The sequence below is a fragment of the Dermochelys coriacea genome, chromosome 2, assembly GCF_009764565.3.
Source record: "Dermochelys coriacea isolate rDerCor1 chromosome 2, rDerCor1.pri.v4, whole genome shotgun sequence".
Taxonomy (NCBI): Eukaryota; Metazoa; Chordata; order Testudines; family Dermochelyidae; genus Dermochelys; species Dermochelys coriacea.
The window spans coordinates 269,100,734-269,127,158 of record NC_050069.1 but is presented as its reverse complement, the minus strand read 5'-3'; the positions used below and the strand labels follow the sequence as shown (position 1 = coordinate 269,127,158).

General features: G+C 50.5%; 2 protein-coding genes across 26 annotated transcripts in view; one reads left to right on the top strand and one right to left on the bottom strand.

Moving 5' to 3' along the window:
* MAP4 (microtubule associated protein 4) overlaps window positions 1–8,507 on the top strand; it is a 301,104-nt gene extending 292,597 nt beyond the window's left edge. For 6 of the 16 annotated variants that reach the window (XM_043509816.1, XM_043509806.1, XM_043509813.1 and 3 more), the window contains 2 exons: window positions 1,290–1,467; window positions 1,740–3,754. In XM_043509816.1, coding sequence (XP_043365751.1) covers window positions 1,290–1,467; window positions 1,740–1,744 — 183 coding nt within the window. In that variant the 3' untranslated portion in view covers window positions 1,745–3,754. Of the gene's footprint in view, window positions 1–1,289; window positions 1,468–1,643 lie in introns of all 16 variants that reach the window. The other 10 variants (XM_043509805.1, XM_043509812.1, XM_043509815.1 and 7 more) reach the window with 4 other exon arrangements.
* Window positions 8,508–10,993: 2,486 nt separating this feature from the next.
* DHX30 (DExH-box helicase 30) overlaps window positions 10,994–26,425 on the bottom strand; it is a 42,188-nt gene continuing 26,756 nt past the window's right edge. For all 10 annotated transcript variants that reach the window (XM_038391531.2, XM_038391530.2, XM_038391536.2 and 7 more), the window contains 12 exons: window positions 25,486–26,307; window positions 23,276–23,354; window positions 21,617–21,721; window positions 19,780–19,955; window positions 17,855–18,061; window positions 17,183–17,264; window positions 16,370–16,563; window positions 16,129–16,288; window positions 15,475–15,632; window positions 14,728–14,831; window positions 14,269–14,408; window positions 10,994–13,182 (listed from right to left, as the gene is read on the bottom strand). In XM_038391531.2, the coding sequence (XP_038247459.1) occupies window positions 12,947–13,182; window positions 14,269–14,408; window positions 14,728–14,831; window positions 15,475–15,632; window positions 16,129–16,288; window positions 16,370–16,563; window positions 17,183–17,264; window positions 17,855–18,061; window positions 19,780–19,955; window positions 21,617–21,721; window positions 23,276–23,354; window positions 25,486–26,307 (2,463 nt within the window). In that variant the 3' untranslated portion in view covers window positions 10,994–12,946. The remainder of the gene's footprint in view (window positions 13,183–14,268; window positions 14,409–14,727; window positions 14,832–15,474; window positions 15,633–16,128; window positions 16,289–16,369; window positions 16,564–17,182; window positions 17,265–17,854; window positions 18,062–19,779; window positions 19,956–21,616; window positions 21,722–23,275; window positions 23,355–25,485; window positions 26,308–26,425) is intronic.

Here is a 26,425-nt window from a genome sequence, read left to right as displayed (position 1 = left end):
GAAAGGGGGGTCAGACGGGTGCACTGTCTGTTGAAGCTACACGAGACTGGTGGGGAATTGCCAGCTATTGCTAGATTTGCAGCCCCACTAGGCAGTGTAGGAAATGGCCATACCTATAGTCAATAAGATTTCTCAGTCCCCACTCAGATCCTCTAAAAGAAAACGGCAAAATCGTTGTTCCAAATGCATTCCCTTGGCCGCTTGAGGAACCCATTTTGTAAGGGCTTTCTCCAAAGGAACATGGTAAGCAGGAGCGGGATGGTGGCCGAAGTATCATGGAGTGCATTCATTGTTAGTCAGGACCATCCACAGCACCCCTCGATACAGAGAACACAGTACAGATGAGTTCTGTCTGCAGTGCTCACTCTGCTCCTGTGAACACAGCCTGCTTCCAGATGGTGTCTCGTCTTTTCTCAGCCCCCTCCTGTGCTGCTAGTCACATCTGCTGAGGGGCTTTCCAGATAATTCTGCATTCCCCTGAAGAAGCCACAGCTCTATCTTAGCAGTGTAAACTCATTTTCCCAAGAGCAGTGTACTGGAAATCAGCGATTCCAAATAGGATCACCCCTTGTTAAGGAGAACATGCCACAGAACAGAATCCTATCCCTTGAAGAGCTGCACCAAATGGCCATAGACCAGCTTCAGCCAGTATGGCAAGGATGTGGTCTTCTGTGCTAACTTGCCTTTGTGGGTGTGGGATCCACTGTGGATTATTAATCTGACAAGTAAGCAAATAAGCAATAGAAACAATCAAATCAAGGAGACTGTCTCATTGCAATATATTCAGATTACTTATTTTCACAAGTCCCTTCGGTTTTAATCCTACAGGGTAATGCTTGGTAGTCTTCTCATGGGTGATGGTGTCACTTTGTTCCAGTCTTCTTGCTGCTGGCCTGGTACGACATGTGAATGTACTGCATATTCCATGGAAGTGACTAGATGTTTAATAATATGAGTGCTCATTCAGTGTTGGCTATGACTAGCTAGCTGAGATGTGGCAGGAGGCCAGTGAGGTTTTGTGAGACTGGCTGGGGTTGTGGGTTATTGAAGCACGTCGCTGCCAGATGTCGCTCTGATTGGAGAGCTGCTCAATACGGGTGGGTTTTCAGGAAACCAGGGAGTTGATTGTAGCACTTCTCTGCTGCATTTCTAACCACCCCCCATCTTGGTGCGAGTGGAGGGGGGGTCTCTGTGGCACCCTGACTGTAGTTCCTTCATTTCACTCCATTTCATTCCCATCCTTCTACTGACACATCATTGTCCTCTCCAACCCCATTGTTTCATTATAGCCTGAGGGGAGTGAAGAGGCAGCGCTGCTGGCTCAGGCCCCTCAGAATGGAGATGTGACAGAGCCCCAGGCCGGCTGTGAAATGCAGGAGAATGGAGTAGGGCCGACTGCGCCCGCTGTGGGTGGTGGTGGTGACCAAAGGGAAATTCAGAGCTTCGGCACTCAGATACAAGAAACAAGTAAGTGCTCATGCCTTCCTCTCTTCTCAGCTCCACAGGGTGGGGAGGGGCGAGCACTCGCAGCAGGGGTGGAGCAGCCTGTGGACATTGATCTAACGGATTTAAGCTTAAAGTTACATTTTTCTGTCAATATTTTGCCTTATTTTTAATGAAGAAAATTGCCTTTTATTTTCCAGGCATCTAATGATGACATTATGGTATCATCCTCCGCTCCCCTGCCCCCTCTCTCCTCCCCTTCTCCCCATCTCACCTACCCCCTTGTGTCGCTGCAGATTGAATCCCACAAACTGATGTTCCGTGAGAAGGCTAAGGCTCGCACGGACCACGGAGCGGACATCATCGTCGTCTCCAAATCCCCCAACCTTTCCAGCAGCACTTCCCCCTGGTGTAGCACGTCCGTCAGCGAGAGCCTGGGCTCCATCGCCTCCTCGTCACCGCTGCAACAGCCGGCTCCCCATGCAGAAGACCTTTCTGCGATGCTTTCTCAGCAAGGCTTGTGACTCGTCCCCACCCACCCCGCCTCCCATGTGCTTCCCAGAGTAACTCAGCTTGGATCCCTTAACCCGGCACTTGGCTTTAGGTGGGAAGGGGACAGCATTTTAGCAGGGCTAGCTTCCCTTTCAGTGGTGCTGTCTGTCAACACAGCAATGTAGTTGTTCACCCATACAGCCCAGGAATCTGAGGTTCATTTCATCGTGACAGTGGCTCTGCCTGCCCCAGTGTGTCTCAGGCTCTGGTGATCTCGTGTTGGGTGGAAAGGGCATCCTTTCCTCTCCTCACCTCCGATCCTCTTGCTCTTAGGAGGACACCAGTGTGAGTCTGAATGACGTGTTTCTTAGGGACAGGCAGCTGGAGATCTCTAGACTAAACATATGCTTAAAGCCACTTCTCGTTCTGGGGAGGGCGCCAAGCCTCATTCTATTGCTGCGTTTGGGAGGAAGCAGTGGGGCTCTGCTGCGAGTGGCCAAAGCCAGGCCGGAGTTAATGGGGATAAGCTGTGATCTTTCTCTTTTTTAACTTCTCCTCCTGCTGCTTCAGTTTCTGCTGTTCCTATTTAATGATTATCTATATTATACACACACATTAGGCTGTTTTAACTGTTGACTTTAACCGTTTCATTTTTTTTTTGTGACGAAGTGCTGATGATTTATTGTGCTATGACCATGCTAAGTTTCCTTTTCTCTCTTTCCTTCTTTCCCTAACCATAGGAATAAAGACATTAACCGCTGCTGCAGTGCTGGCTTCTTATCGACATATCCAGCAATTGTAACTGTTTTCTTTGTGTTGTTTTTTTTAAATATTTTTAAATGATGGAGCAAATTCATGGGATTAAGCCATGTCTGAAAGGAAAGGCATAAGAATGTGCTAAAAAAAAAAAATCTCTTGCTGTAACAGTTCAACCAAGCCTTGTATTGACTGCAACAAGTGATGCTAAAGGGATGCTTAGAGAACCTCCTATCGGGGTAAATAACCAAGCCCTAGAGGATGCCCTGGCACCTTTGTAGTTGCTTCTGTTGGATTAACAAAAGGCGCAAAGTATATTTATTAACTCGAATAGCCACAGACCGTTTGTTGTTTTTTTTCTTTGCCATGGTATCAGGCCGGGGTTAGGGTATCAGACCAGGAAGCTGCTTCAAACAGTATGTTGCAGGTTAATGCAGGGTGTGTGTGTTCTGATGCAAGGGATCCAGTGTGATATGTATTATTTTTTAACAAATGTTAAATGTAGGGGTCAACAGATTACCTGGCTAGATGCAATCTGGTGGGAGGCTAGGATGGGGAAGAAGTGAACAGCTGCCTCCCATCCAGGGAGCCAGAGAGGGAAAGCTGAATGTCTGTGAAAGGTTGGGAGGGGCAGAGTAGACAGGCTTACAATATGAAGGCGCGTTACAGCCCTGGCTTGTCAAGAGATCACACACCATTGTGGGTTGAGCTCCTTGTATTATGTTGCAAACGACACTAAAGAAACAAAATGTATATAAAAAATCTGGTGGTCTTGAGTCATCAAACTAACTTAAAGCAAAAAGCAGGATAACAAAACACAGGGAACAAAGTTAACTGAAGACAGACGTCCGCTAAGGGGGCTGGCCAATTTGAAGGGGGGGTGGAGAGGAGCCCACAGCTTCCTCTGCTTGTGGGAATAGTTCTCTTTGGGAAGCTGACAGGTGACACGATAACCCGGAATCTGTATTTACACACAAAGATTCTTATTGCACTTGTATTTTTTATATTAAAGTTTGCATGATTTCTAATAAAATGGCATTAAAATGTAATAGTTTGCATCCAAGTGGTCTGCTAGTCTTGTAAGTGCTTTTTCCACTAAATACAAAATTGAATAAACAATGCAGATTTGCACCTGAAAGGGGCTGTTATATATACCCTGTTCTCTCCATAAAACTCCCTCTGTTCCCCTCTTCCCCATCACTACCACCTTTCCTCTCCAATTCATGCCACACGCATGGTACCCTAGGACCAGGGAGAAGCTGCTGGGCTCATCAAATTCTCCTGCCCTCTGTGCTTGGAAGTTCCACATAGTTGTTTACATCTTTCAGTGCTTGTTTTGAGGGCCCATCCCGAGGGGGTTCAGATTCTCGTAACCTTCTTTCTTTCCTCCAGTGTTTACCTTGCTCTGGAGAGATGGACGCTGGAGACCTAGGGCTGAGGCTGCACAACCAGAGGCAGCCGGGGCAGCACCATACCCAGTAAGCCAGTAATAGCCAACCCATCCATTGAAAGATTGCTCCCCGTGGGGTGGATTAGAAGGTGGCCCCATAGCCATTGCACTTGCTGTCCTGCTGCCTCAGTAAGGGAGGAGAACCTATTCGATGTCAAGCGTCCTCCCAGGGTAAAATGGCTGAATGGTGTTGTGATGCCCTGAAGCATTGTGACAGCTGCTCTGGCTCTGCAGGTGCTGGCTCAGATCTCTATGAACATCAAGACAGACGCATCCACCTGCATGTACCCCTCCCGGTATATATCACTGCCCCTTCTCTGATGCTTCCTACGTTTTGTTACTAAATTCTAAACACCAGTGAGATCTCTTTAAATCTGTGAATTGGGATTGAGCGGGAAGGGGGTATTTGAGCCAGAGAAATGGTTTTAAGAGTTAATCCCCTTAACAGGAAAAGGCACAGACTTTGCTTCCCAAGGCAATAATGGAAGTTTGCTCTGAAATAGGAGACCTGACAGGGTTGCAATGGCTAGCGCATTTCTGCAGTAGGGTAGGTGCACATCACCCAATGATAATCTTTCAGTCCTGTGTCTGCAGGTATGTGGAGTCCCAGCTAAATTCCTGTTTAATGCCAGATGCTGGGATTGGTGGTAATCTGATGTCAGGCTTGGGGCTCCCCTCCAGACCCAGGAGTTGAGAAATGTGCACTAATGAGCAAGGTGCCTGTGCGGGAGTAGCTGATAACAGACTCCAGCCACTGCTGTAAAATCCAGCCATGTGCTCCAGATACATATGGCCAAGGTTCATTTGTTTTCTTCTGAATTACTCAGAGAGAGGTGGAAGCTGAAATACCACGTTATTTTCACTTCATGCTGCTAGAGACCACAGGGAAGAGTAAAGCCATTGAGGCAGGATGTCTGATGGTCCTTTTTACCAATTTCACAAGGTGGCGAGTGTTTAGTTCGGGGACCCTGATAGGAAGGCAGATAGCAACATTGCACTTTATGTTCTGAGATTGCAAAAAAAGAAAGAAAAAAACTTGTTTTATCGAGTTAAGTTTTACCTCCTCCTCATCCCTCTTGATTGCTTTTCTCCAATGAATTGGTCTGCAGCAGAGCGAAGGCCTCTCTCTAAATGTGCACAAACCGTCCCAAACTCTCACAGGTTTCAGCTGAACGCTAAGAGCTCTTTGTGCTTCTGTGCCACTTCTCTCTAACATTTGTTGTGCCTGTTTGAGTGACTTAAACTAGATCCAGATATACCAGTTTGGTTTTGCTAGGACAGCTTCAGTTTTACTAAGAATTTTTGATTTTACTTTAAAGAAATAGCTGTAAGTATTGCTAGCCTGGGAATAGTTGTGTGTGTGTGTGTGTGTGTGTGTGTGTTTGATATGGTTCTGGTTTCCTATGTAGAGGGATGGGAGCAAGCGCTGAGTTATGCTGAGACCTGAAAATGAAAGCTGTGGGAAGCGTTACTGGCTATTCTGCAGCAGGTTGGAAAATCTCTCCGAGAAGCTGAAAATCCCATTAGTCCTGGTCTGCCTTTAAATATTTGGGACATTGACCCGCTAATTGAAAACTCCTGAGCTGTTGCCCCTCACGGCTCAATGCTGCTTCCATTGCAGTCAACCACTGACTCCAGTGGGAGCAGGATCGGCCCCCATGTGGGGAAAGGCTTCTGAGCTGTGTTGACATGCACTGCTTGAAGGAGCCAGAGGTTCTCTCTCCAACTGCATCTTCTCCAGATGACGCATGTAAAACAGAAGGCTTCTCCTGAGCCAGGCTCCTCTTCCCAGACATTAGGGATGCCAGTTGGGCAGGGTTCAACTGGCAGGATGTAGAATAATGCAAGGGATTTGTGTGTATTCTTGTTAGGGTTGATCCTAGGACTATGTAGTAAATGAATTCCCTTTTTAAAAGTGATGAGTTGAGTCTGAATTAAATGCGGCTTGAATGTAAATGTTCCTGGCCTCAGATGCCCTTGTAGAAACCAGAGGAATTCCCTGGGTTTCAGGTATCTGCAAGAAGCTAGCATGGCTTGGGACAGGTGGGCTGGGGTTTGCATGTTTTTCCCTGCTGGCAGTCAGGTTGGGTTTCGTAAGCACATCTGACAGGAAGCTTTAGGCTACAGTGGACTTGACTCACAATGGATGGGGCATAAAAGCAACCTGCTGCTGTGGTCTCAGTGCAGAGCAGCCCCCTGGCAGAGTGTGATGGGCTGGAAATGGGGATCTGCCCTGTTAGCAAGAGCAGCTCCATTGTAGCCATGGCAAGGCTAGATGGGAATGTGTGTCCTAGGGCCATGACAAGTCTTACCTTTGGGGGAAAAGGAATCTTTTTCTGGGCTTGTGGTTAAAGCTGAGATTGGCTTTGAGATGTCTGTAATGGCTGCTGCGGTGAAAGGCTAACAGGTGAGGTTAATAGGCTCTTTGGAAAGTGACTCCTGCAGGAGCTTGGAGGTTCCTTTTCTGTGATGACTCTTGGTTCCACCTTCCATACTTGCTCTCTCTCGCACACCAGCATGTCGCATTGGGGTGCAGTCAGGGCCTCTGTGGGAACGGCTGGCTGCTCAGTGCCTGGGGATTGTTTAGTTGACAGTGACGTACATGGTTCAGTGGGGCTTTAATACTGTAAAACAAAGGACATTCAAATAAACAAAAGTGGATCAACTCAAGGCCACAACAGCAGGAGGCTGCACGGTCTGGCTGCTTTGGCCTTTGCTGTTCTGGGGCTGCATGTGTTCTGCTGTGCAGCACCTGGCCCCAGAGGCTGGGCTACAGCCTTAATGTGCCTCCCGTTGTCATGCTTGGTCCCTTACTGCTAAGTGAGTGTAGTTCCTTATGCTGATCCTTGCTGTTGTCCCCTGTACACGGAGTAGTGCGTCAGTGTGAATGAGGCTCTAGACTAGAACCATTGTGTGTTTGGTGCCCTCTGAGCAGAATTTTGTTCTCTGACATGAGAACTCAGGGTCTTCCAGATTCTCGAACTGCCAGGATGCCCCATGTTCCATCTCCACCACAGGAGATGGAAAGAAAATGCCAAGACCTCTTTAGCTTTTGCTGGACCACCGAGCAAAGACTCAGTAGGAAGAGTAACTGGTTAGTTGGCTGGAGAACAGCGTCATCTTTTTGGGGTGGAAGAAATGTCATTCTGCCCAAGTATATGCAGTGTTGTTGTAGCCGTGTTGGTCCCAGGATATTAGAGAGACACGCTGGGTGAAGTCGCATCTTTTATTGGGCTGACTTCTGCTGGTTAGAGAGACAAGCTTTTGAGCTACACAGAGCACAAAAGCTTCTCTCTCACCAACAGAAGTTGGTCCAATAAAAGATGTGACCTCCCCCATCTTGTTACTCTGCCCAAGGGCAGTTTGTGTGTGTGTGTGTGTGGGGGGAATTCACAAGAAGATTCTTTGCTTCCAAGAGGAAGGAGTTTGACAAGTAGTAGAAGCCAAGATAAACGTAGAACTGTGGAAGACAGCTGTGGAAAGCATCCTCCACCTTTTGTTGCCCTTTGCCACTGACGATCTAGCTACTATATTTTTCCTTCTCATAAAAGTCTCAATACAGGATGGCATCCAGTGTAAGATCAGTCAAGACTCCTTTATTCCAGCCCTCTGCTGACTTCTCTTTCTGGCATTTGGTATTGCCTGAAGGCTCAGTAATCCCTTAACATAGGTACATGGTGGAAAAGGCATAGAAGGAAAGGAGGAGAGGGGGGTGGACTGAGAGGCAGGTATGCTCTGAGCACAGGGCTAGGAGCAAGGAACACTGGAGTTCTAATACTGGCTTCGATATTGTCTCCCTCTGTAGTCTTGGGAAATCACTTAACCTCTCAGGCTCAGTTTCCTCATCTGCAAAACGGGGATAATAATAGTTACCTCACAGTGGAGGTGTGAGGTAGGATTAGTGTGTATTAGGTGCTCTCTAAGGGTTAAGTATTAACATTTTTGTATTGTAGGAATATTATACAGAGGCTCCTTCCGCATCACGAGATGCACCATAATGACTGAGGAGAGCACGGAGATGTCCGGTTTTTGGCAGCGACTGTGCAGCCAACTGTTGCTATAATGTTGAGTGATACAAATGTTCCTATAATCTAGAGGGTGCTGATGGGAGGGGGGAGATTATTGCATGGATGTAAAGGCTGAGGCTCCAGCTACTTGGGAGAGGTGGTAGAATACTAGAGGGGGAGTGCAAACCCCTGGTACTGACGCCAGGGAGTGAATTCATACTGGTTTACTTCTGCCTTTGTTTCACCCTCCTTGTTGACTGTACAAGACTGGTGTCTCCATTAGCAACATTTCCTGATTTGACGTTGTGATTCTTACTATTGTAAAGGATTGAAATAAAGCTTCTAGATGTTGAACCTTGGCACGAGTGTGAATTTGCATTTCTTTGGGGGCTGATATTTTTCTGGGAAACAAACCCGTTCTTTGGATGGTGGGTTAAATCCTAGGCTGCTGCTGAGTAAATACAGCACGGGCAGAGGCAGGAGCAGGTTCATTCATTCTCCTGCAGTATTTGCATATCCAGCTCTATGTGTCGTCAGTCGCTCAGCCTCCATATTCCCCTCTTCTCGGGACCGACCTCCACAGCGAATAGAATGTAGTTGTGACATGGGGATCTTGCTTTGATCCTAATGCACCGTGTGCGCTGATGGTGCTATATGAATGGCGTAATCTGGGGAGCCCATTCGACAGCGCAACGATCCTCTGACCTGTGGTGTGCTTGGCTGGGTGGTAGGAGAATGGACTGTTGCGTTTACTTCAGCGTCACTGGTGCTGCTTGAGTTGCTTTGCAGGGAGCAGAGAGGAAATATGTGAGAACAGCAAACTGGGACCCAAGTTGCGTCTTGACTCCCAGCCGTGAACCTAATTCTGTGACTTTTGGCAAGTCACTTACTGTATCTTGGCCTCTGTTTCCTGGTATGGAAGATGGGGTAAATTTTGCTTCCTGTGGATACTGTAAAGTTGGCAAAGTTGCTTTAGAGATCTAAAGCTCAGTGACTGGATTTCCAGCCATCATGAGCATCTGCAACTCTTCCAACTGGGAGCTGTGGGGGTCGAGCACTGCTGCAAATCAGGCTGAGGGGCAGAAATTGGGCTGGGCTGTTTTTATAAACTCAATTATGCACCTTCTGCATCTGGATCCTAAGGCCCTGGAGTGGTGTCTAAATGAAATCTCGCCAGGTCCCCGCATTGAGGTTCCTCTTATTTTTGTTCCTTTATCAAGTCGAGGCCTAGTGCTCTGTGTGTGGGGGGGGGGGGGGAAACAGCTGCTCTCTTCATCCTGCCCTTAACAGCTTCTCTCCTCTTCCTTTTGTGAGCCCTATGCAAGCTGCTGCCTGCCTCTTGGTTTTAAAACCTTCTCCTGTCAACTAGCAGGAGGTGGTGCTCCACCACTGTAAGCACAGCTGGCTGGGGCTTGGTCCTTCCTACCTTTGCCTGACCTCATTTGGTCTCCTTTTTTGTGGGAAATATGGAGCCACCAGGGAGTGTTAGCCAGCTTCACTTGCTGAGTAACACTCCCTCAGTGTCACGAACTCCCCTAGCAAGCCCTTTAAGTCTTAACAAATGGAACAGACCTAATCAAGGCTGGGGTAACACAGTTATGGTGAAAGAACCTGACTGCAGTAAGCTCCCCCTCTTCTCTCCCGCAAGACAAGCAGCATCCAAGCTCTAGGATTTTCTGGACAGGGGACAAACTCAAGGTGGGTGCAGCTGTAGCCTGGGGAGGCTCAATAGATAAAATGGGTTGCCCACTGAAGAAGACTGACTCAGGTGCTAGGGCCTAGGATGGAGAGGAAAGTTGGAGACACCAGACCTCACTATAGTGTGTAGGTTCACAGAAGGCCAAGTAGGGCTGCTACATGTCTGTCCGCAGCCTAGCCCTCTGGCCATCCCTGTCAGCTTTCTGTACTGTGCAAGCATTCTGACAAGAGTCCCTCCTGCAGCTCTTGCATTGTGCATGGTCAATCAGGTTAACAGGCTGAAATTGCTTGTAGGGATCGGTAAACAGCATAGGTGCAAACTCCTCAGGCCCTTCAACAGGCTTCTTCCTGGCTGCAGCAAGGCTGTGATTGAAATCACTTCAAGTCCCTCCTCTGTCCAGCTTGTTTACAGAGCAGGAACACTGTTGGCAACATTTATGGGCCCTAAGGAGCAGCCTGTTGGGCCATTAAGTCAAGTCTCAGGGTGCTTGCTCAGGCCTGTGCCTACCACTTTGAAAAATGAAGGCCAACAGCTGTTTGAGGCCACCTTGCTCTTAAGCCTCCTGTTTTGCAGGTACAGCTTCTAAATGTTTGAATTAATTACCTAGAGTTGCTTTTATTCCACCTCTGCACCTGGACCCTGTGAGGTGTGGGTCAACAAGGGGCTGAGGTTGCATGGTCTAGAACTGAATGAGGAATAAGCCAGGCAGGTGCTGTCACTCATAGAACTTACCTGATCATCTCATCTGATGCACTGGCAGGAAATCAACTGGGATATACACTGATGAGCCTAGCAAGTGACTCCCCCTATGGGGCAGCAGGAGCTTCCCATGCTGTGAGTGTTAGTACCTCTCTAAAACTACCTGCTGCACTTGAAATCAGGCTGAGACTACAAGCCCCTCCTGAGCTATGTAACCTTTTGGCAGTATGGTACAGGCTCCATTCATACACATGGGAGTTCAAGCGCTAGGCCTGGATCAGCAATATGATTTAATGGTAGCTTTGCCTCTTTCCTCCCATTGTCACTGATACAGCAAAATAAAAAAACATTATGAAGCTAGGGGACATATCCTAGCCTGTTTGGCTGCAGTCTATAGCAAGAGAACACTCTGCTTTGAATACAGGGGTTAATAAAGGACAGAACCGGTTACTACTCTATCCCTTTTTATTGTCTTTAATCTAATGTTGTAAAAAGATCCAGTATCACATAACAGCCACTGAAGTATCCCAATATCACACTAGTTCTGAACCATTTAGACAATAGCTTAGTTTTTTTTTTTTTTTACCTGCTGGAAGGGAAAAACCATACTGTTTATTGTACAGGCTGAAAGAAAAACACTGGTCAAATTATTGTGACAACCTTTCAAGCAAGTGAAATGTAGATGAAAAGTTTTGCATGGCTCCAGGACTCCCAGGCTGCCTCAGACAGCCCCTCCCTCAGGTGCAGTTCTGAACAAAGTTACTTGAAGAGAGGTGAAGCCAACGTAACTTCTATCTGGCACTCACTGCCAACAATTACATCTGATCCAGGTCTCCCGTAACCTCCCCCAGGGAGCTTCCCACCCTCTGCCCCAGCCCACAGCTAGAGTCCATCTCCACTGCACCCAAGGGAGTACAATTACACTGGCAAGGGGCTGCTTCATGTCTCTGCTTCAGTTACAGCCTTCAGTGCTTGCACTGAAGGCCATGACAGGCTAGTTTTTGCTCCTGTAGTTAATCCACACCAGGGAAGCTGCTGGCTCCTGTGTGGGAGGATGGAGCTCCTAGTGGCTTCTTACCAGCCCCATTAGAAGTGTAACAGGACTCAGTTACAATACTGTGCCCTATACATAACTAGACTCTGGGCCATCACACATGTGCCTCTGCCAGCTGCAATTAGGGTAGCGTTAATCTCTTTAGAGTTACAAAGAGCAGTAGAAATAAAAATAAATTGCAAGTCCAGTGACCACCTTTCATTTCCCTGGTGGGCAAATCAGCAGTACTACTAGAAAGCGGGCTCCCGCAAATGTTAGGATACAGACATCATAACAGACAGACCACCTCCAAAGCCACTGTCAGATACCAGCTCAGCTGTAGCATGCTCCTGCTACCAATCTCACACACTTTACAGACATGAGTGAATTTATCCTCACAACAGCCCTGTGAGGTAGGTTGCTATCTTCATCGACAGACAGGGAACTGAGACAGAGCTGGGATGAGAGCTCATGCCTCAGAACGTTGTGCGTTAGTCACAGAACCCTGCTTCTGTGCTACTCTGGTCCCAGGTCATAGAAAAACAGGGATTAGCATTACTCAAGTAGATGGGCTACCAGAATGAGTGGCATCTGCAATCGCTTTATGGGTTGCACAGGTTACAGGGAGCTGGCCTCCTTGACAGAAGGAGAACAAGAAATTTAAAAAAAAATAAAAAGCAAAAAAGGACAAAAATACAGGCAGATAGAAACTACACGACATCTCACACTCCTAATGCCAACACAGCTTGATTTGTGCAGCAGGAAACCGCCTCTAGCCGCTACAGGCTCAGAGATGCCCTCTCCATGGAATGTTGGGTCCAGCCCCTTCCAGGGCTCACTCTCCCTCTTGCCTCTTCAGACTGGGCTCAGCAAGTGGAAAGTTAAGAGACAACAAACCACCACCCTGCAGCAGAGCTGCCAGCTCCGCTCTGGCTGGCCCCGACCCTCACTGCAGGCACAGCCATGAGCTGAAAGTCCATCTTCTGCCTACGTTGAGAGCTGCTCTGGGCATGCCCTGCAGGGTGGAGGCAATGGAAGGGTTGCAGAAGTCAGCCATGTCAATTCCTTTCCAGTTCAGGGGCTACGATGACCTTTGGAACAGAGGAAGTGACTTTCCATTGAACTCTGGGGCGTCAGCACTTCCAGTCCATTCTCTGTGCCTCAGCAGGGGCCGATGCCAGGGCGGTGCTGGTTCCTCCTACACGATGACCATGCCCGGAGCCAACAGCAGGAGATTCTGACAACACTGATCTTCTAGGATGGAGAGAGATGACTTCACAAGGGATAAATAGAACTTTATTTAAATAAACATTTGTGAACATCTTTATACAAATTACAAGTCCCCACGCTCAATCCTCCACCTCTATCTAGGCGCCAAAGCTGCCAGGAGGTCCCTTGAGCAGATCCACCAAGATGTCAAGCAGCTGGCTGTGTTGATGGTGCAGGTCCCCTGGGATAGCAGACATTTCATAACACAGGCAGGTCTCCACCATCTTGGAGAGCGACACACGGAAATCACGCAAGAGGCGGATTGTGTACGAGTCTCCTTCCAGCACCAGAAGGTCACTATCGGTCAGAGAGACTGTTGCCCGCCATCCATCATCTTGGGGGAAAAGAAAGGAGCAGGTGAGTGGAGTTAAGCAGCAGGATGGAACTGACTAGGCCCAGCATGTCAAAATGCACTTCAGCCTTTCCCCTGCCACTGGAGCAGGAGGGATTGGTGCAGATCCAACCCCTGCCCTCAGTTAGCCAAAGTCTGAGATCCCCTCTGCAAGCTGTGCTCACCTGCCAGAGCGCTCAGGCTCCTCCACACATTTCCCATAGGAGCAGCTCAAGGTCTGTGCACACGCGAAAGGAAGACAGGGAGAAGCAACTCACCAGGGCCTGGCACCTCACTGATGGCTTTACCCTCACTCACTCCAGGCTGCTGCCTTGGAAGAGGGACTGGGAAAGGCCGCAGTAGCCATGAACAGGAGGTTACGTTCCCAAGGATGTACAGACCCTGGGGCCTGCTGAGGTACTGCTTCCATCTGAACTGATAAAGCTGTATCTCCCTGGGGAGGAGAAATTGTTCCTCAGCTCCAGCCCCCACCTCTAGCAGCAAGTGACTGAGTTTAGGCTAGAAGCCATTGTCCACCTCCTGCAGGTGTATTCCACACACATCAGACCCTCGAGCTGTTGGGAACTGGGCCCAGCTTGTGAAACGTTAGCTGCCGAGCACGACATTTCACAAATACCTGCTTATTCAGACACCGTCTGGGTCTGGCAGCCTTTCCTGCCTCAGGCTCTAAGCCAGCCCGAGGGGAATGGTCCAAAAGCCAGTGTGTATCTATCTTATCAGCTTCCAGCCCAAAGCAAGAGTCCAACCATGCAGGCAGCAGAGGACACAGAACTGGGAGCATGCAGGGGAAAGCTGGGAGCATGGGTCAGGAGGGTGGGCTCCAGCACCTGGATGGTGTGGGTAGACCAGTTTATAGGGAAGTAACCACTGCCTCCATGGTGCTCAAAGGGTTAACTCTGCCAGGAGCTAATGGGGAGAGGTCACACAGGTGCAAGAGCTCCTGCTCTGACAAATGCCTCAGTTTAGCCCCCCCGGTACCGACGGGGGCAGGGACTGAGCAGACCTGGGGAGGCAGAACTGCAGCGTAGCATGACCAGCAGAGCAGGGGAAACCAGCTGTAGCACGCACCTCGGACGTGGATATCAGTGTCAGTCATTAGCAGCACAGCCAGTGGATGGACCTGGGAGGAATCCCGCACAAACACCCCTCCGTTGGACTTCACCGCCATGAAGTAAGTCAGCCAGCGGCTGTAGAGCTTAGAGGCCTCCCTGGTCAGGAAAAGCAGGGGGTTACTGCCAACCACATGCAGGTACCTGCTATCAGTCCACCCAACCCCTGCCACTTACACCATGCCAGGCACAGCCCAGAGCGAAGGGCCTCGAAGGGACGGCCCTCTCCAAAGGGTGAGACCAGGCAGCCCTGGAACAGCAGAGCTCCTCTTTGGAACGGCAGCAAGAGAGCAGCCCCAGCAAACCCACCTACGAGGAGGTTCCAGCCCCAGTGTCCAGGAGCTCACTCCCTTCCCCGCGGTGCTGGCCTCAGCATGCACCAGGACCATCTGCCCCCACGTTCACACCCGCCACTTGCCTGTTGATGGTCGACTTGTGAAGCAGGACGGTGCCAGCCTTTGTCCGATAAGAGTAACTGTTGGGCTTGAATTTTCCCTGCCGCGTCACTTTGCCTTGTCTCACCTGAGAACAGGAAAGGCATCTCAGCAAGCAGGAGAGTCAGGTTATATACAGGCCTGCCAGGTGCTGCTAGAATCCCGGGCAACCAGCAAGACCTGAGCAGGGGTTTCCCTCCTGGCCACCTTGAGCTGCTGTGGCAGTCTTGCCCTCTCCCTGCTGGTGGCAGAGGATGGCTGGAGGCAGGAAGAAGTTGTGATAGCCAGGCCTGGCTGCTGCAAAGCACATCACAGGAGGCAGGGGATTGGGGAGCCCAACGGGGGAGGAATTGTCCATCACCTCAGTGAGCCATGGCTGGACGAGCACAGGCCTGTGTTGGAGACCAGACGGCCTGGCTGGTTTGGCAGTGGGAGAGATTGGGGGTGGGGTGGGGGGTTGATTGTGTCACACAGGATGGGCAGCAGGCAATTTGCCCTCGGCCGTGCCCTACCAACAGAGGCACGAGCACAGAGCCCCAGTGGAAGGAGAGTGATCCCAGACCACAGCCCCACCCTCTCACACACACTATGCAAATGGACAATGTCCAGAGAGCCAGGAGATTGTGGGGTGGGGCCACAATGCCCAGGAGTGCAGGCAGCCTGCTGAGCCCTGGGACTGGGGCAGCCACAAAGGAAGGGAGGGAGCTCCCAGTCATCCAGAGGGCTCCTACCTGGATGAGGTTGGGGTACAAGCCGGCCATGAGGACACCTTTCACCAGCTCCTCCTCCTCGCTGTACTGGTTGCAGGCCGCAGAGGGCATGGTGCAGTCTGCGGGCGCCGATACCAGGAAGGTTTCGTAGATGTTCTCAGAGAACTGCTTGACCAGGCCTGTGGGGAGGAGCCAGGCCAGGTATAAGCACCCGGCTCTCAGCACAGGAGCCGCTGCCCACCCCTTTGTAAGCCCCAGCTTTGCTCCTTTCCCTCATCAGGATGGGCTCCCTTGGTCAGAGACAGACGGACTCCCAAGGGTCTGCACGGAAGCACCCACACCTGTTTGGGTCATGCGAGGCCGATTGACTCAGTGTCACAGGCAAATGCCTGGCCCGAGGCTCCCTGGCAGTTCCTGTGCAGAAGGCCCGGAGGCCAAGCTGTGCAGTCACTCGAAGGCCCAAAGCCAGGGCTCGGCCACAAGCAGGAGTCTATTTTAAGAAGGGATTTGCCCAGAGTCCCACCCCCATGCGTTCACCCACCCTTCTCACCCCCATGACAGCCAAGCTCTCACCCCTTGGGCCTAGGATGCAGGGCCTCTACTGCATGGTACTTGTTCCTGCCAATTGAGCCAGACCCTTGGGCTCTGGCAGTGGGAGGGGCCTGTGGGACTCACCATTGATGAAGCGCAGGCTGGGGGCGTAGAGGAAGTAGTCCTGCAGGTAGTTATCTCTGGCACGGCTATCTCTGCGCCTCAGCACCTCCTCCCAGCCTGCCACAGCCCTGACAAAGGCCAGGTGATCGCTCCCACTCTCTCTGCTCAAAACGGCCTTCGCCTAGAGCCAGGAAGCCGAGTTAGACGAGCAACAAACCCTCCTCGCCCCCTCCCTGCCACGGCCCCAGCAGGCGGCTCTCACCTTGTCCACCTCTGCTCGGTTCTGCAGGCTGCTGCTGAAGGGGTCCCGAGTGAGGCAGGAGACGATGACGAGTAGCGGATGAAGGCAGCGATAGATGGATGCCAAGACAATGGCTTTGGCCAGTCGAGGGTCTGTGGAGATTTGGGCCAGGCGTTTGCCCAGCGTGGTGAGGGCTTCCCTTTGATCCAGCACTCCTGCAACAGAACCATGCACAGGGGTACATCCATCAGCCTCCCCGCAGCACCTACAGGTCAGGGAAGGGGAGGCCACTGGTTTCAGACACAGTGCCGCTCAGCAGGCAGGGCAAGGACCCTGCAGAGACATCCTGCTGAGTGCAGCAACCTGACTCAGGAGACTGGGGTGCCAGCCAATGAGTCACCTCCAGGATGGGCATGGCCCCCTGCGTTCCAGCCTCAAACCTTCAGGACCACATTGCCCTGGGGGAGTCAGAGCCCCCAGCAGCTTCCAACTTCTTAGGAAAGAGTGAAAGGGCTGCAAGATGACCACGTGGTCAGCTGAGCACCCAGCCATAACTCCTGGAATCACCGCTCTCCTCCCTCTCTTTTGATCTCACCTGCAGTCTTCTCTACCACAATAAGCAAAGCAGTGCGCAAAATCAAGAGTTAGATCAGCACAAGCTAAATGAATATGGCTGGAATGGTCCCAGCTACTCCCCACTCTGATCGAGGGCTCAGATGCATTGTCGAGATCCCACCCCAACCCAGAGCAAGAGGATCCTGTCCCAAACCCAGCATCTTACATCTGGACTGGAGCTGTGGCTCCTGTCCCTTTCCACGTTCAGTGTTAACTCACCAATTTCCTGCAGAAGGATCACTGCTTCATCCACAGCTTTGATGTCAGGGCTATCCAGAGCCTTGGAGAGGAATTCAACTGCCTGCAACACACACGCAGAGACAACATGAGACTCCCCCACCGCAGGATCAACTCTGACCCACGCAGGGTTAGAGGCAGAAGAATTCTCCACGCTGCCCAGAAATGGCTGCTCTACATCGAAACACTGGAATGTCATTTCCTCTTTACCCGCAGGGACACAGAGTTCAGTGCTCTGCATTTCCGCATGGCACTACGTATGCCGGGTGCTAACCCTGGCTAATCTGCACATTTCCCTCCTGGGGGCTCCCTGCATTAGCACTACTGTTTAGGGCAGGAAGAGACAGCAAAAACTATAGCTCATTGAAATTATAAGGGGAGTGTAGGGAGCAAAGTGAAATCATCAGTGCTCACGCAAACAGGATCTTTAATGAGTATCCATGGACAAGACCATAGGGCCCCCTAAGCATGGCGCTGGCACATGGGTTCAGTACCAACTCTCTGAGAACACCTGACCTACTTAGCTGCAGCACCCTGGATTTCCCGTTTACTGCCTGCAGACCTGAGCTCAAAAACCACTGACTGGAAGGGGCACAGAGCAGGCAGAGGGAGTTCCGCCAGCACTGTGGTCTCCTAGCCATGTGCTACACCTACCGTCTTCTCTGGCATGTGGATCTTGGCCTGCACCACCAGGTTCTCCAGGGGAGTGCGCAGGATTTCAGGGACCTGGAAAGTGGGCATTTTGTCCAGGCGGCTGCGAGGGAAGAGGTGATAGGCAAAGCCCGACTGGCAGCGGCCAGCACGCCCTCGCCTCTGCACGACGTTTGACTTTGACACCCACACCGTTTCCAGGCAGGAGACCTGGGGGAAGAGGAATGTTAGAGGCAAGTGCTCCTGCTGCGATTTAGTCTGTTTCACCAAGCTCCCCCTCTAGCCCAGAGACCTGAGGAACCCCTGCCCCAAGAGCTTTCCATGTTACCTAGCTCAGACCTAGCTGGCAAGCTGCTTCTCTAGTGTGCAGAGTCCCACTGCAGGAGCTGGGAAGCTCTCCCCATTCTCCTCAGTCCTAGGCTAGATAGTGACACACACACACACACACACACACACACACACACGCTTTTGGGGCGAAGTGCTTTGCAAGCAACCTGCTATAGGGACTAGACACAAAGAGTAACTGTACCCACTGCCGAGATGCAACTGCCTCTAGGGTTGAACACCTAATCAGGAGCAGCAATGAAGAATGTTGCAGCAAGCAACAGGGAAAGCTAGGTATGTAAAGTGTAGAGACTTACACTGGGATTTGGAGGAGGGGAGAGCTGGATAAAACAATCCTTAATTGATCACAGCGTGGTCAAGGACCTTGCTTGTACATTTCATACAAACCCTGGCATCTCGGACACACGCCACTCCCCAGCACTATGGCGGGGCATTGGAAAGAACCCTGGGACCTTTACCTTCCACTAAGGCAAACTCCAGGGTTGGGCTGAAGGGACCTTGATTTCATGTCTCTGCCAAACGGCAGCCATAAACACACAAGCTCTCCCACCAGTTTAAAATGGGTCTCAATGGAACCCGTGTTCCCGTTGTACTGCCCTGCTCCAATGACAGCAGCCAACAAGCCGGATCTGCACACGAGCCAGCTGTACGAAGCTTAGCACCTGCCTTCTGTCTTCACAGCCTTCTCTCTCTCATCCCTGCCAGAGCAGAAGGGAAACGCCAAGCTCGGCGCCATCTGCTGGACAAAGTCTGCACACTCCCCCCCCCCCCCCCCCCCCCAATATTCAACAGCATCCTTTAGCTCAGTGATTCTCAAGTGCGGCCACCACGACTCAGGGACCAGGCTGTCAATCATATATTTTAACTGTTATAACTGAGGCCACCCTGAATTTGCTGTGGCCACACTTGCAGCCACAGCAAAAATTCATTTGGGCACCAGCACACCGATTCAGCCTTGCTGAACGCTGCTGGCTCCAGGGAGAGGGGCTCCCGGGGACCTGGGCGTAGCGCTATGCTGATTAAGAACCTGTTTTAAATCCTATTCAGTCTCTCTTGATGTCTGGGCAATTGGGAGCCAAGTGTGCGGCAGAAGCATGCCTGCCTCATGCCACTATTCAACAGCGCTCGCTCCAGCTGGTGGAGCAGCAGCCAGCTTGGTTTGGCTACTAGGAAGTGACCGATGGGAGTCTGTTAAGAAGGCTACAAGGCAGGGAGATCTACACAGGGTACTGAGGATGGCACACAGACAACAGGATTTGTTCAGGGGTGAGTTTCCCAGTGCACACTGGGGTGGGCTGTGCACTGGGAAAGAGGTGGCTCAGACAGCCAACACTCCCTGCACAATCAATCACAATCACCTATGCCTGAGAAGGATTTTTTTGTTTCTGACCTGCCTCTGAGATGGGGGGGAGGGGGCATTATCCCTGCTCTGGGGAGATCACATGCAAAGTGAATCAGCAATTCAAGCCATGAGCACCAAGGAGTTAATAGCAGGCGGGGGACATCTCAAATGCTGCTTTAAGAATCATGCATCAGCTGCAGCTTGTTCCATGAATGCACATGGGACACACAAGAGCCAGCACCTTAGTCTTGAGGTCATAGCGCTCCTCCTTGTGAGTGCCGCTGTCCACCACATGCACAATGTCATTGATGGTGATGGAGGTCTCAGCAATGTTGGTAGCCAGGACGATCTTTCTCACTCCAGGTGGGGGCCGCTGGAAGATGTTCTGCTGGTCCATCATGGGGATGTTGGAGTGCACTGGCATGAGAAAGTGCAGAGTGAGCCCGGCCCTGCTCTGCCCACCAGCACCAGTTAGGGAGGTCAGGTCTACTCAGCCCTCCAGAGCAATCTCTGTACTGCTCATGCTCTTCCTTCTCTCAGCCCCCTGTGAGAGGCTGGGGCTAGTCACTGCCATCCCATGCAAAGATAGCTGTTTCTAATGTTGGCATTACTGCGAACAGCCAACCAATGGTTCTCCCAGGCTTACTCATCAGACCCACCACTGCATCCTCCAATAATCCCAAAACCAAACTTTGGAAGAGTCAAGCACAGTAAAATGAAACAGCAGATGGCAAAATACTCCAGGTGCTGCAGATAGGAAGGGTTCATTTCAACCTCTGTGACCTAAAAAAAAAAAAAAAAAAAATCAGCAGCACCTGGAGATCTGAGAACTTCCTGCCAGACAGAGGTTCCCTAGATCAGTGATTTTCAACCTGTGGTCCACGGACCACTAGGGCTCTGCAGACTATGTCTAAGGGATCTGTTGTCGTTACCATAGAACGATGGCTTTCAACCTATGGTCTGTGGACCCCAGGGGGTCTGCAGACTACATCTAAGATTTCCAAAGGGGTAAGTACCTCCATTTGAAATTTTTTTTAGAGGTCGGCAAAAAAAAAAAAAAAAAAAAAAAAAAGTTAAAAACCACTGCCCTCAATCGAACAGTGCACACATGGACTTTCCTGAGGACTCTGGGCTGTAAGAGATGTACTTATTCCCACACACAGGTGAAGACATTCCATTATGCATGGTTCTTGCATTTCCACTTTTTAAAGAGAATATCACTTTTCCCGCCCTGCTCTTCCTCCTGGACCCGCTTAGGGGATGGAGTCTGTCTCAGCTATGACATAATGCCACCTGACCAGCAGGGGCTGCAGCCAAAGGCCTGTAACTCCAACCTACACATTTCCTTTTATGGCTCAGGGACCTGGGGAAATTCCTGACAGTAGATGGGCTTGCATGCTGAGGGCCCCAAAGAACAACAGGTAAGTGGAGCAATTGGCCAAGATATAAGCAAGCATGTTTCAGAAGAGAGCATCTCCTGCTCACACATCCCAGCATGCAGCAGCCTGGTTATGGAGCTCAGCCATTCGGCACGTAGTAGGAAGGCACCAGATATGAAGCACTATTTTGCAAAAATGTTTTAAAATATCCCGTTGGGATAAGAACTAAGTTACATGCGCAGTGTGAAGCTGCACCTAGAATTAGGAATCATACACACCCAGCCCTCACTCTGCCCAATTCCCTGGCCCCAGCAGAGCTCTGTGCTGGCTCCAGCTTACAGCAGATGATTCAAGGGCCCTGGAATTCATAGGTGGAGATTCCCCTTGCTACACTATTTAGGGTCTCGGCACATATCTACAGCGAACATGGTATTCGGGGGCTCCATGATGGCAGACAGGGAGTGAGTTTCTCCCCCTCACCTCCCCACAGGCCTCAGCAGCAGCCAGGCCAGCATGGCCCAGGCAATCTGCCCCAAATGCAGAGTTACATGACAGGGTTACCAACCAGTGTGTCTGCATCCAAATTGATTCTGCATCAGACAGCAACAGCTGGAAGTGTTACTTAGAATACCGTGTTTCAGCCCCACCCATCTCTCCCTCTCCCCCATGCACTAGAGAGCAGTGGCAATGCCATCTCACCTGGTAAGACAAGGTACCGGCTGTTCTGAGAGCCGAGTGTTTCCAGCAGGCGCTGCTGCACTCCTTTGATCTCCTGCCAGCCAGGAAGGAAGCAGAGGACCCCACCTGCAAAGGATCAAGAGCAGAACAGGCAACACAGAGATGCATGGGGCTCTTTTCCAAGCTGCAGACAGACACCATGACTCTTACTGGGATTCCCCAGCACTCCTTGGAGTATGGGAGACCTGGCACAGAGGTATTTCCCTGTCTAGACCCAGGAACATGAACAGGAGACTAACAGGTTACCAAGTCTGTATCAGGACTGATCACCACTGAAACCCATCAGACACATGCCCATACAGATCACAGACAAACGGCAACATGTGAGCCACCCCTCCAGCTTGGGGACCCCAGGGAGTTACAAAATCAAATCAAGAGGGAGAACGTAGTGGGTGATTTAATACATGACACAGCTTGTCCATGCACTTAGACACAGTATAATCAACTCCTTCATGCTGGCTGGCTCGTAGGGTATTCTGCCATTGAGACAGACATCAGCACCAGAGATGTCCTGGGATGTCCTGGGATCCCAGCTCAGTGTCATGAGAGGAAATGGAGCTTATTGGCTTTGAAACAGCCAGACTTCCTAAAAGCATGGTTTTGAAACCAGCCTTCATCCTTCCAGGGGAGATGCAGCATTCTATGCCGTTTACTGGGGGGAGCTCAACCTTAAAAAAATAACCAGAGATCCTGTTTGCTCTGTGGGAACATAAGATCCCTGGGCATTGGTACAAATGCAGCTGCTGCACTCCGTCCTAGGAGTGGCTTCATTTCTGTGGTACAGTGCGTCTACATCTCTGAAGCCTTATAAATCCATGATGAAAAATGCCATGCAAGTCAAATATTATTTGCCAACACAGTAACCACCACTCTACCCAGTGTCCAGATACCACGCTGCACGCTCCAGGAGACTCAAGAAAGTAAGGTCACTACTCTCCCGTACAGGATGCAAAGTTGCACAGTGCATTTGTATAGTGGGTTACTTTATCCCCAAGAGACAGACATGCCAACTGATTTATAGCTATTGGTGCAATCTCAAGAGACTTGGGGATGTCACCCCATTTTTATTATATGGCAACGCTTTACATACAAATCCTCTTGCTTGGCTCACTCTTGTTACGGTTTGCAGACTTGGAGGTTACCAGTGACTGCACCCTTTGCTGACAAACTCTTCTTGCAGCCTCCGTGAATCCAGACATGGGGTCTCTCTGTAGCTCACAGCAGCCCCAGGCACATGGCAGCAGCACACTAATGGCAATAGGGTTTACCCTGGGCTGCCTGAGGGTAAAAAGGCTCAGAGAGCAGATCCAGTACAAAGGGGTTGATGACACATTCACACAGGTGCCTTCAGGCACCGCTGACCTCAATTTTGTGGCTGTTCCACTGCCAGGGCCTAGAAGACAGTGCTCTCAACCAGCGAGACCCTGGCAATACAAGGATCAAGGGTTGGTCTTGCCAAGTACCTTCAGTGCCCATAGAGAAAGACAGGATGTCCAGCCCCTTGCAGGAGCCAGCCCTATTTTATGGGTCTGATCTGCTTTGGCAAATGGTTCAGGCTCTACCTGCTCTTTCCCCATCTTCCAAAACCCCAGGCAAGGGAGAAAGTAAAGCAGCACCTACCTGGCTCTCCATGGGCATCGATCTGGAGCACAAGGTCAGTGATCAACTCAAGGTCGAGGACACATTCATCATCTGATTGCTAAGAAATACAGGAGGATATGTAAATACTGAGGTAGCAGCAGTGACCCAATGGGCTGGGGAGAGGTGTACTACACGCTCCGCAGCATCCCACTAAGATGCAAACACCTTTAATAAGAGTCATGGGCTAGTGGTCTGATCATAGCACTATGAACCAAGAACTCCAGGAGCTTTAAGTTAGGCTCAGACTCATTCTGGTCACAGCCTCTGCTGTACAGTGAGGATACCACCTCCCTTCCCCCATCGGTGAGGGGTTGCAAGGATTTGTAAATATCAGCCTTACGGATTATAGTGTCACCATCCGCTTATTTAAGTCATGGCTTTTGGTGAGGGCAGGCAGGGGCTACGGGAGAACGGGACATCAGTGAATCAATCGGGCAGCAGGAGGCAGTGGCTTCTCTTGGCATCTCTTTGCAAGGGAGAAAGAGCACCCCCAAGGAGCGGGGCAGGCAACTGGATGATAAAGATCTTTTAAGAGGATAACAGAACCAGAAAGAGTAATGCACAGAGAGTGTGTATGCGCGCGCGCGCGGTGGTGATGGTGGGGGAAGATGGCCAGGCACTGGACCCTGCTGTGATTGGATACACCCCAGAAGCCATCAAACATTACGAAGAATCTATACGTAGGGAAGTGTTCCCGGTGGACAGAGTTCATGAAAACAGGCCCCTGCTGCAGCATGTGCAAGGACAGAACTAGGGAAAGGATAATTCAGGCACGTAGGTAATCTACACTTGTTTAACTGGAGCTGTTTGCTAACTAGTTTGCAGTCTGGACACTCCAAAGACATGTGTGTTTATTACTAGAGGCCAGAGTAAACCATAACTGGCTGTGCCCTGCTTCAAACTTCTCTGGAGTGTCCAGACTTGCAGGTACACTTACCCCCCCCCAAAAAAGGAGGATTTGTGGCACCCTAGAGACTAACAAATTTATTTGAGCATAAGCTTTCATGAGCTACAGCTCACTTCATCGGATACATGCAGTGGAAAATACAGTAGGGGGATTTTATATACATAAAGAACATGAAACAATGGGCGTTACCTGATCACTCTCGTTACAGTGTGTATGGTAAGGTGAGGTATTACCAGCAGGAGAGGGGAAAAAAACAACCTTTTGTTGTGATAATCAAGGTGGGCCATTTCCAGCAGTTGACGACAACATGTGAGGAACAGTAGGGGGGAAAAATAAACATGGGGAAATAGTTTTACTTTATGTAATGACCCATCCAATCTCAGTCTTTATTCAAGCCTAATGTAATGGTGTCCAGTTTGCAAATTAATTCCAATTCAGCAGTCTCTCGTTGGAGTCTGTTTTTGAAGTTTTTTTGTTATAATATTGCAACTTTTAGGTCTGTAATTGAGTGACCAGAGAGATTGAAGTGTTCTCCAACTGGTTTTTGAATGTTATAATTCTTGACGTCTGATTTGCGTCCATTTATTCTTTTATGTAGAGACTGTCCGGTTTGGCCAATGTACATGGCAAAGTGGCATCGCTGGCATTGGTAGATGTGCAGGTGAACGAGCCTCTGATAGTGTGGCTCATGTGATTAAGCCCTATGATGGTGTCCCCTGAATAGATATGTGGACACAGTGGGCAATGGGCTTTGTTGCAAGGATAGGTTCCTGGGTTAGTGTTTTGGTTGTGTGGTTGCTGGTGACTATTTGCTTCAGGTTGGGGGGCTGTTTGTAAGCAGACTGGCCTGTCTCCCAAGATCTGTGAGAGTGATGGGTCATCCTCCAGGATAGCTTGTATATTTATGTTAGCTAACTCGAATGGCTGGCGGTCAGTTTCCTCAATCTCAAAGCACTCAAGTGCAGGCAAACCCATAGGGAGCTAACATTTCATTACAAAGGAACCACTGCCAAGTTGTTTAGAGCCAAGTCCAAGATCTGATTCAGATTTTAGATGAAGATTATAAATGGGATCTAACTAAACCTAATGGGAACCTCAGGAGGTCTGGGCTGGAATTAAAAGTCTGCTAATAGCTTGCAAGCCAAACCCAGCAGTACTGGACTAGGGCAGAAGAATTGCAGCAGGAAGGAACTAGCCGCAGCCCAAATCTCTTTTCATTGCTAGCCATCCCGGGGTTGGTACCATAGACAGGGAAACAAATCAGAGTGTGCTGTATACTCACCTTCACCTCGTAGTGCCGGTGTCTGTGACGGCCCAGCTTGGCCAGGATCTCTTCCAGGTAATATTCCTTCACTGGGTACATGAAACCTGGCACCTTGACTACGGGGCAGTCCCCAAAGTACTGCGAGAAGCGCTGGTTGTCCCCGGTGGCACTCATCAGGACCAGGCGCAGGTCGGGGTTGAGCTTCTGGATGCCCTTCAGCAGGATAAGCAGGAAGTCGGTGTTGACGTCCCGCTCATGGACCTCGTCCACAATCACGTGGCTGACGCCCTCCAGGCTGGGGTTCCCCTGCAGCTTTCGCAGGAGAATGCCCACCGTGCAGAAGAGCAGGGCTCCTCCCCGGGCTGGTGGTTTGCTCTCCAGCCGCACCTGGTAGCCCACGTTCTTCCTCATGTTGGGACCCAGCTCCTGTGCAACCCGCTGGGCGACCGAGATGGCGCTGATCCTCCTCGGTTGGGTGATCACCACATTGCAGCGGGCACCGCGCCCCTCCAGGATGTAACGCTCCAGCAACAGCTGAGGGATCCGGGTGGTTTTCCCACAGCCAGTGTCTCCTGCTATTACCACCACAGGATTCTGCTCAATGGCCGACAAAATAGTGTCCTTGTGAGGATCCACAGGCAGCTGATGGCTTTCTGGCCACGATGAACCCCTCCTCTTCCAAAGGGCCAGGAGGTTCTGGCTAAGGCGCACTTCCTCCCCTTCTGACATGGGAGTGTACGTCTTCCCTGTGATGGCATCACTGATAGCACCAGACTCCTTACTCAGGTTCATCATGTCATCAGCAATCCGAGGCCTGGATTCCCTCGAGTCCACCGGGTACTGAGGGAGGAGGAGAAAATTGGCACAGACAGACACTTAACTTTGAAGCCACTCCTTAAAACACAGAAAGCCAGGAGGGTATGTTGCAGGGTCAGAGGTGGGGACCATCAGGCAGGAT